This window comes from Convolutriloba macropyga, chromosome 5 (genome assembly GCF_964194025.1).
Source record: "Convolutriloba macropyga chromosome 5, txConMacr16.3, whole genome shotgun sequence".
Classification (NCBI taxonomy): domain Eukaryota; kingdom Metazoa; phylum Xenacoelomorpha; order Acoela; family Convolutidae; genus Convolutriloba; species Convolutriloba macropyga.
Window position 1 is genome coordinate 74,020,540 of NC_134472.1, and position 9,673 is coordinate 74,030,212.

The 9,673-nt window shown below is 36.3% G+C and overlaps 1 protein-coding gene across 2 annotated transcripts in view; it reads left to right on the forward strand.

Moving 5' to 3' along the window:
• LOC142339635 (uncharacterized) overlaps positions 1 to 9,673 on the forward strand; it is an 86,629-nt gene that overhangs the window by 7,339 nt on the left and 69,617 nt on the right. For both annotated transcript variants that reach the window (XM_075389816.1, XM_075389817.1), the window contains exons 2-5: positions 143 to 484; positions 634 to 721; positions 2,858 to 3,143; positions 6,470 to 6,755. In XM_075389816.1, the coding sequence (XP_075245931.1) occupies positions 143 to 484; positions 634 to 721; positions 2,858 to 3,143; positions 6,470 to 6,755 (1,002 nt within the window). The remainder of the gene's footprint in view (positions 1 to 142; positions 485 to 633; positions 722 to 2,857; positions 3,144 to 6,469; positions 6,756 to 9,673) is intronic.

The following is a 9,673-nucleotide window of genomic DNA, read 5'->3' on the forward strand; positions in this document are numbered from 1 at the left end:
TTCATGTTATCACGAGCATAAATTTTTATTCCGTCTCACGGCACTCGGTCATTTTTATTTAATAATTAACTACATTGTATCATGCTCACACCCGAGTAGTCCTTTTGGTCTATTAGATATAAAACGTTGACAATTATTTCAGTTGCCACATATATCTACCGGATCGTCATCTGCAATGCTTCTGAACAATAGTTCATCTCCGAGTCAAACTGAATCTCAAAATGTCCAGGAAATTAATAACCAAATTGGACCTTTATCGTCACAAAAGGAGAATTCACATAGCAGAACGTTGTCTACGTCTAATGATGATAAATCACGAAAAGTTGAAACACCACCGGGGCAAAATAATTTTACCCCGATTGGCAACTCGATGACTGAAGATAATAATTGCGCAGATGAGACAGAATTGTCAGAAACCTCCAAAAATACTGCTCCTATTAATACTTCAGAAAACCCATCGTCTCTACCAGGAACGGGAGTTGATGTAAGTTCTCATTTTGGCAACTTTTAACAACTTGGCATGTCATTAGGGTAATAGATTCTTAAGTAAGGCTAAATTAACTAAAATGACTTCTTTTATCTGACGTCATTTGTTTGTCTCAGAATGTTAATGAACATAACTTTCTCTTGCAGGAACATGCTGAAACTAAGGGGCCCGTCGACGTGACTTTGCGTGCGGCTACAAATCCATTTGATGAAGTTCCTGTGGGCGGTAACGTTGGTGAGTGTACCTGCAAAATACGTCAATTTATTGTTTCACTTTCAATAAAAACTATTTCAAAATATATTTCGAAAATACTTTCATCGCATTAACTCAAGCTTTGGGAAAATGCGTGAACTTTTGGAAAAACTTTTTGGTAAAAATGTGTAAACTTATAGCAGAGCATTGTTATTATAGCTGCGAAGCTGAGCGTAGCTATATTGCGGTGCTCTTGGTTTTTACAATTCAAAGAATTTGAATTGTATTGGGGTGCTGTCTTTTTACTACTCGAAGAGGAGTATTGGAGAAGTTTATTGGAGTGAATTTTGAACCGGGAAATGGAACGCGTGAAAAAATTTGGAGTGATTTTGGGGCTGAACAAAAGTTAAGAGCGGAGTGAAAAGAGAGTGGTTTTTGTTCATACCGCTGTTTTTGAGAGAGCGAGAAGTTGATGTGTGAAAAAATTTTCTCCAAGCGAGCGAAATTTTTTTTATTCACGTGCGGCTTTTAAAAGCAGCTTTTTTGCAATCTTTGATGGTTATGAGGTTTGATTATGATATTTAATTGCTCTCAAACGAAGTTTGTAGCAATTATATTAGTCCTGTCGGTCTTTTTTATGCGATTTTTCGCTTGACCAATTTTTTGTCTGACGCTTTTGACTTTTCGTCCTCAAAAACGGGATAAACAGGTAGCGCCCAGCGGGCATTATGTGCTCTTAGAGCCTTTCAGGTCTGTTTCAGCTCAAACTGTCTTGGAGACTTATACTTATACTTATGGTGTGAGGGGCGGTTCTTAGAGGTTGACACCCCCCCCCCTTTGTTGACCCCCCCCCACCCCCACTATTGGCTCCACCCCCCCCCCCCCCCACCCAGTGCTGCCCCCATCAGCCCCCGGTGCACCCCCCCCCCTGTGGCTAGCTACTGACCAAGCGAACCGCTCGCCGGTCGTTTGAGAGCAATTCGCCCGACGTTAGTCGGTTATGTTTTATTAGTTTTAGGCTTGTTTTGATAGGAATTGAAGGTTTCAAGTAGTTAATTCTGAGTTTAATGCTAATTTGGAGGGTTTTGATCATTTTTGCTGATTTTTAGACGAAATTTATTGATTTTTTGCCTGTTTTTTTGTATTAATGCTTTAAGTGGTTTTTGAATAGAAGCTTGTTACTGAAGGAATATTCAGCTACCATTTGACTGAAGTTTTATTGGTGTAAATCATTCTTTTCTTCGGAAAATTGACAGAAAAATTGAGAAATTTTAAACCATTTTTCTTTTTTTTTGCAGTTTTTCTTTTTCTTAGCCTATTATCACTTGCCCATCGATTTGCGAGCTTTCCATTGCCCTAATTGAAAAGGAATTTTACTCGGCTTTATGTTTCCTCGTACTAATAAAAAACTGATTAAGTTTTTCTAGCTTTTTCAATTTGTTTTTGGATGCCGTTTCTTTTCTTCCTTAAATTTTTCTGGAGGTTCAGGGTTCACAATAGTTGTTCTAGTTGTGTACTCAAAAATATGGGCAATTTTTGAGTCGTTTCCGGAATTCTTCCGGCTATGTTTTTTTTTAAGATCTGTTCACACATTTTCATGATTTTTAAGTCAAATTGGAGTAGTGATTTTGGTCACGCCGAAACAGGAAGTGGAGCGAAAAAGCGAGTGGTTTTGCAGCGTGAAATTTTTTCGCTCGAATGCTCTTTTTTCGTCTGATGCTCTTTTTTTGTTTTTCGTTTTACATTTGTTCACACATCAAAGCTGAAAAGTCAAACTTTCTGAATGACTTCTTCTCACTAACTGCTTTTGCGCGCGTGACGTCATTTCTCACTCTCTCTAGCAAAAGTTTTTTGCGTGATTAGATATTGATCATAAGTGACTTACCTCACTCAATGAAATGACTTTTGCACTTTATAATTTAAGTTTATTTTGAATTAGTTTAAGGTCATAGGAACTCATATGTGTAATACGGGTCCCTAATGAAAAGACTTCTGCGCAATGATTTATAACAATTAATTTATCGTTTAATTTTTTCTACATAGATTTTTGAGCGGCGTCGATAACTGTTTCAACTTATATCTGTATCTGTTTCTATCTCTATAATACGACACGCAAGTCTATTCTTTCGCAGCTATTCCGGCAATCTGCCGGCTATGCTAATGATATCATCTTTTAAGGAAAAACGTTCGAGCAGTTACTGAACGACAATTTGAGTCGAAATAGGAACGATTCTAACAGCCCTAGAAATGCAAGCTCCAATCTATTCACAAACAACACTGAGAATTCAGTGCCATCAAAAGTGAAACGACCTTTTCTGAAACGAGGTAGTGGGTTGAAGAGATATTCGTCTAGAAAGGAGCAAAAACCCCAGCATCAGACTGAGACTGAGGATGAAAATTCCAAGAGGTCAGACATGGCCGAGCATCATTCACCAAAGATGACCCAAACAGTTACACTAACAAGGTAAAAAATTACATGAAACCAGTTTTTTTATGAATGAACCCGCACTTTATTCGGTTATTCTGGCGGCTATTTTTCGTTCACATATTGGTACAGCTGTATATTAAAATAGGTTTAGTCATAGTTGATCGATGGATATTTCTACGAAAAGTTGAGTGTCATAATAAAGCACCTTAAATGTAGTATACATTAAACGGAGGGTTTTTAACAGAAAAGTAAATGTGTAAGCGATTAAATGCTCTCAAACAAAGTCATGCTTTTTTATGCGATTTTTTGCTTGAATGATTTTTCGTTTGGCCCTTTCGACTTTTCGTCCTGTAAGACGGGATAAATAGGTAACGCCCGGAAGCATTAAGTTCCCTTAGAGCTCTTCTGTGTGCGATTGGCCAAGTGTTTTGGAGACAAATTCATGGTTTGAAGGGAGGTTCTTAGAGTTTGACCCCCCATCAGCCCCACTTCACCCTCAATCCCCACCGCTGCACATCGTTCAACCCAGCGGACTGGACCCTCCCCCCCCCCCCTCTTTAAGCAAGCAAATTTTTAATGACCATGTGCGGCTTCTGCAAAGAAGTTTAATAGTTTTAACTGAGTTTTAACCGTTGGAAGCAAATATTGGTCTCTTGGATGCAATTTTGAGCTATTTTTCCTTTTTTCAATTTATTTTTGTTCTTAGGCAGTTTTTCATTTGAGTCAGTTTTTGAGTTATTTTGGTGACCGTTTAGTTTGTTTGCTTTTATTTTCGCGTTAATTTCGATAGAGAAAATTTATTATTTTGCTAAATTTCAAATTTTTGGTAGCTTTTTGAAATGTTTGGCCTTTTTATTTGTTCTTTCGAATACTTTTTGGTTTCAATTATTTATCGTCTGTCTGTTTAACTGGTCTTGCTATATGCACTGTAATACTATAGGAGAAATTGAAAGTTGAATAGTCCAGTTTTCTGAATTAATTGAAGTAGTTCTGTTTTTTATTTTGTTTGCTTTTTTTGACCTATGGGGGTTGTGGATGATGTTGATAGCCATTGATTTTAACGTCCTAAATTACACCTCATATTTTAATAGATATATATTCCCCTTTTTATTAATTGCTTTCAAGAGAAGTTTGTAGCAATTATAATAACCTGTCGGTCTTTTTTATGCAATTTTTCGCTTGACCGATTTTTCGTCTGACCGATTTGACTTTTGGTCCTCAAAAACGAGATAATTAGGTAGAGCCCAGTGGGCATTAAGTGCTCTTAGAGCCTTTCAACCTTCTGGTCTCCAAGTATGCGATGAACAGAAACTGTTTTGGAGACATACTTATGGTGTGTTTCTTAGAGGTTGACCCCCCCCCCCCCCCCCCCCCCACATCAGCCACCCCTCGCACTTCACCCCCACCCCAATCCCTGCACATCGTTCACACCGTAAGGGGTCGGTGCAGCCAAAACCCCTCCCACCGTTGCACCCCTTCCCCACTGTTGCCCCCATCACAACCCCCTTCCTGCGCACCCACCCTCCCCGCGGCACTCATCTCACGCCCTTTCAATTAAGCTAAAACCTGCCTCACGAAACTTTGGCTAGCTACTGACGAAGCCAGCCGGTCGTTTGAGATTAATTCGAACGACGTTAGTTGGTTATGTTTTTCTATAGTTCTATGTTTTCGAGGCCATGTATATACTTGATTTTACGTTACTAAGATGGGCAAATGTATATTTTTCAACATCCTGTAAACTTTCCCAAATATATGTGCTATCAGAACCACTTTGTTTTGCTTTGAGTATTTCAATAACTCATAACAGAGCATTTTGTGATAGTGCTAACCGGTACTTATACTTCCTAATACTTTTTTTCTATGTCACTTTATTAGTTTCGCTCGTGCCAGTACGCGTCAGCGGTTTTTTTTTCACTTAACCTTGAATGATTTGTTTTTTTTACTCAGTTGAAAATGACAACAACCGGTCACAAATTTTATATTCCTGACAAACCTGGCAACCGGATTTTGTCAAGTCAATTATCAATTGCCAAAATTCAGTCTTGGATTATCTCTTCCGTCTAGAACTTCTATAGGGCTGTCGGACCTGCTGGGAAGCAAAACTCTAACCGCTCAGGCGGTCGTTTGACATATCTTGAAAATATTAAGTTGTGACAAAAGATGTGCTATATAAGATATTTTCTTCAGCGATAAACATTGCTTTTCAAAACCATAGTATTAAGCCACTGTCATTTACACTGATTGACAACAGGTAGTATTACAAGTTTTTGCAAGTACGAATTTTGTTTTCGTCAAGTTTGGTTGTTTTCCCGTAGTCTTATCACATTATTTTGATTATTTACAAGTCCAATTTGCTTTCTAAGGAGGCATAAGTGAACCCATTGATTTTTTTGTTGATGGCTATTGGTTTGCGGACTTCGAAATTATGTGTTCTCATAAGTATGACAATATTTTCGGATAGATTTTGCCCCTGTTTCTTTGTCGGCCCATAACTTAATCTCTATAATAATAATAGGTCCTATCTGCTGTTGATTAAAATAATTGTGAGTTTGTTTAGTGGTTTCAGTTTTTATCTAATGTTTTGTTTTTACTTTGATATTGTTTTAAATATAGTTATTTTTTCAGAATTTCTCGTGATATTGACTTGTTTGTCGCAATGATCACAAGTCTGATCGGCCGTCTAATGGAGTATTTTTAGATTTGTCAAGTGGTTTCAATTTGCAGCTGATTTTATTGACCGAAAGGCCATTTGTTTTCGGAAGTTTTGTTGATTTTCTGAGTTATTCGTTTGTTGTTATCCACGTGCTCAATACGCGTATCCTGGCCAAATCCATATTGCAGAGCTTTTGTCTGTAACAGCAGTAAGTTTGAGTTAAATTAATAATTTATTCAGTTTTGACTTAATTGAATTTTGTCAAAAATTCAATGAAGAAGATTTCAGCTTAAAAATTCTTAAAATTGAGTTTAAAATTGAGTTCAGCTTACAATTGAGTTTTTGAACATTTCTAATGCCATGTTTTTAAAATAGCTTCAAATCAGAGATCTCCAACTGTTTAGCAGTCATATCTTATTTGATCTCAATACAAAGTTATTTAAGTCCTCTTCAAACGAAGCTCGAATTATGCCGCTTTCTTTTTATGCTATTTATATCCACGATTCAGTAATAAATCCAACTGATATTTTCTTTCGCTTATTAGATTCATAAGTCTACTATCTCAAAGCTCTTTGAGTTTTGTCTTTTAAACATGTTACAATTATACTAAGTTTTTTGACGTTTGTGATTCCTGAGCGCATCGATATTTTAGTTCTCCTTGCAACCAAAAATTGGGGACTGCATCGGCGAGAAATAATTTTGATTTCAGTGAAAAGAACTCACGAAAAGCATCTCAGCGCGTACCGTCGAAATCCACTGCGGAAAAATCAGATCCAGAAAAGACGGCAGTTCCTTTAAAAGAATTCGTACAAACTGCCATTAAAGATATCAGCTCTAAAGATAGCCGTTATCAGGGCGTCTCCTATTCCAACCAAAAAGCAAAGGAGAATATTAGTTTGGACCAGTTTGAAGATGTGAAAGTGCCTGATGATGTTGTTGTTGTTGATGATCCGTTCTCCCCCTTCAAACCAAGAGAACCTAAAAACAGGATACAGGTAAAGTCTTCCATCCGTAGCACAATTTCAATTTAAATGTTCATGGCTGCGATAGCGACATATTATTGGCCTTCTCGGTGAACAAAATTGAAAACGTAGAAAAGAGAGAGTGGTTATTTTGTTCACGCTTTCTGTTGAAACAGCCAGAAGATAGCGTGCAAAAATTATCGCTAATCGAGCTATTTTTTTGTTCACGTCTGGCTTTTTCAAACTGACTTTTGTATTTAGAAATTTCTGTTGTCTGAAAGGCTATTTTAGACTAAATGTTTATTTTCCAGATTGTTTTGATAGGTTTTTGGAAGTTCTCTTAGTGACTTAAAAAAAACAAAAAAAAATAAAAAATTTTCTAACAAAACAGCTCTCAAATAGAATTCGAATTTTTTGATAGTAAATTTCCCTGTGAGACTAGAACCAGTCTTTTTAATCGCCTTTCGTCTATTAAGAGCACCAAATTGATGCATTTTGTAGCGTGAAAGGTAATTTCGAATAAAATTTTTTATGGAAAACTGTTAATTCGAACAATAATTACGCTATAAGTGAACAAAAGTGAACCAAATATCCCGTGTTCACATGAAACTTTAAACCTCGATAACTCCTCAAAAAAACGAAATATTAAAAAATCTGTTTAATTTCGAATTCTACGCTGGACGAGCTTTTTAATGATACCACTCACATTTCTCCGATGAATATATCGATCGGCCAAAATTGTCTGGACAAAAAAAAACCCATTTGAGTATATAGTTCCTCCCCCCACAGGTGGGCTCGGAACAATAATTTAACGTAAAATAGGCAAAAAAAATTTGGATAAGGAACTGCTCAGAGACAGTACCAAACTTTTATCAAGTCAAGACAAAATTAAAATTAGAAATCGTCAATACACTAAATTTTCTTTGTGCATATGTTTTATTTGTTCATATTATTAACAATAGTTTCCATCAATTTCAGTAATTTACATTAAAAAGCAGGACTCAGATGGCATTTTTCTCTTTGTGGTGTGTCTCAGAATTGGAACCTTTGAATAGGAATGCAATGATGTTACATCAAATCAAAATTTTTGTGTTCACTATAAAAAGTCACAACATTTTCTTGATCATGCCCTTTTTTGAAAATAACTGTAACATTCTCCAATGTATGTTTTTTTTCGAAAAGGAAGATGACTAAGAAAATCTTTGTAATAATTGAACAGATCACCATGAGCAGTGTTGATTAGACCATTTCTGCCGACTGCAACGAAAAATATTTGTTTTGAATAATTCTCTCGGGAAGAGTCTTCTAAGACGAAATGCGTTACGACCACCTCTAGAAATACATACTCAATCTTAAAATCAAACCGCTCTTGATTACAGTCATACGCCCGCCTCGTATTACTATCACTGACAAAAATAAACCAATTCTGAACTCTAAAAAACTAGAATTACTATTAATAGTACGTATAAATGTTCATTTATTGTATATCATTTCTATCATAATCGTAGAAAATGAAATTGTAACCGTTACGTCGCATGATGATTTGAGGTAAGTTCATTCTGAAACAAACAATAAACTTAAATATCAACCAACTTCAAAGTAAATTAGAGATAAATGCCAGCTGCGACTTGTGACCAAAAGTTTCGACGCTGAGCACTTAACATATGCTCGTTTGTACAATGTTCACAAGTAGTTTTCACTCACTCTTCGCTAACAAGAGCAAAGCTTGAATGAAACATTAACCCCAAACAGTAAACGCGTTTTGCCGTTTCCGACAATTAACCTGGTCAATTTCTGATATAGAGGCCAAAATTATAATATTCTTTTGACAAATGCAATTAAACAATCACGTCCGGGGGCTCAATTTTTTGTCCAGTACGCTTGTACTTTTACCATCATCTTACTATGCGAAGACAAAACAAAAGAACTGTTTAACAGACCGAACGCTGAATGACGATAGTCGTACAATTTTGCTTTCTTGCTTCATGGAAAAAACAAGGCTGTGACCGATTTATGCTTTGCTTTGAGCAGCCCGTCGTAAAGTCGAGCACCGGATGGAGAATTGTTTCAAAGTTAATCGTACTGAAATTTCCTTATTCTTCGACATAATAACAGAAATCAAAGACGAATTGCTATAGCTCGTAGAAGTTTTGAGTTGATGGCATCGGACCATTTTCTGATGAGAATTGAAAAATGAAAAACAAAAATTTTTTGTCAACCGATGCAATCAATCGGCGCAGAGCAGACCAAAGTCGAGTTCCAGCTGGCCAAAAATTTTGAGGAGACAGCTCGCGAGAGTTCACTAGGTTGATCCAAACTCCGAAGTTGCTTTTTAAGTATCAAATATGTTTCAATACTAGTCATACCATATCGCGATAAATCGTTTGGCAACGATTGTCGAAATCTCATGGTTAAATAATTTGCAACATAATTATGCATAATTTCCGTAGAGTTGGTAACTCAATCAAATGCTTGATAACTCAGCAAAATTTATTAAGAAGAAGTTTTTGGTACCAAATGCTTAAATCGCTCCACAAAAAATGTACATACGAAATTTGCTCTTTTTTCCTTGGCAAGCTGTACTTTTCTTAACCTTACATGTACCTGTACCTTTTCAGCTCTGAGAAGCAATTTTACTCAATCAACAAATTCATAGCTCCGCAATTCTAATAACGAACTCAACTCAAATTCTCAACACAACTCCTAAATCGCTCGGTTAACATATGCCAAATTCTCCAATTTTTTCCTCAGTTATACTAAATTTTCTTCTCAATGCTCCTATTCAGATCTAAAAATTTGAAACTCAATCCAACAACTTGATAACTTAAGAAAATTTCTATTAAAGAGAAATCATGTGCGATGAAATGTCTGAAGCATTCGGTTATGCAAATTTCTCGCAAGGCAGACTATAATTTTTTAACTTGACTGTTTTTTTAACTATAACTGTTCAG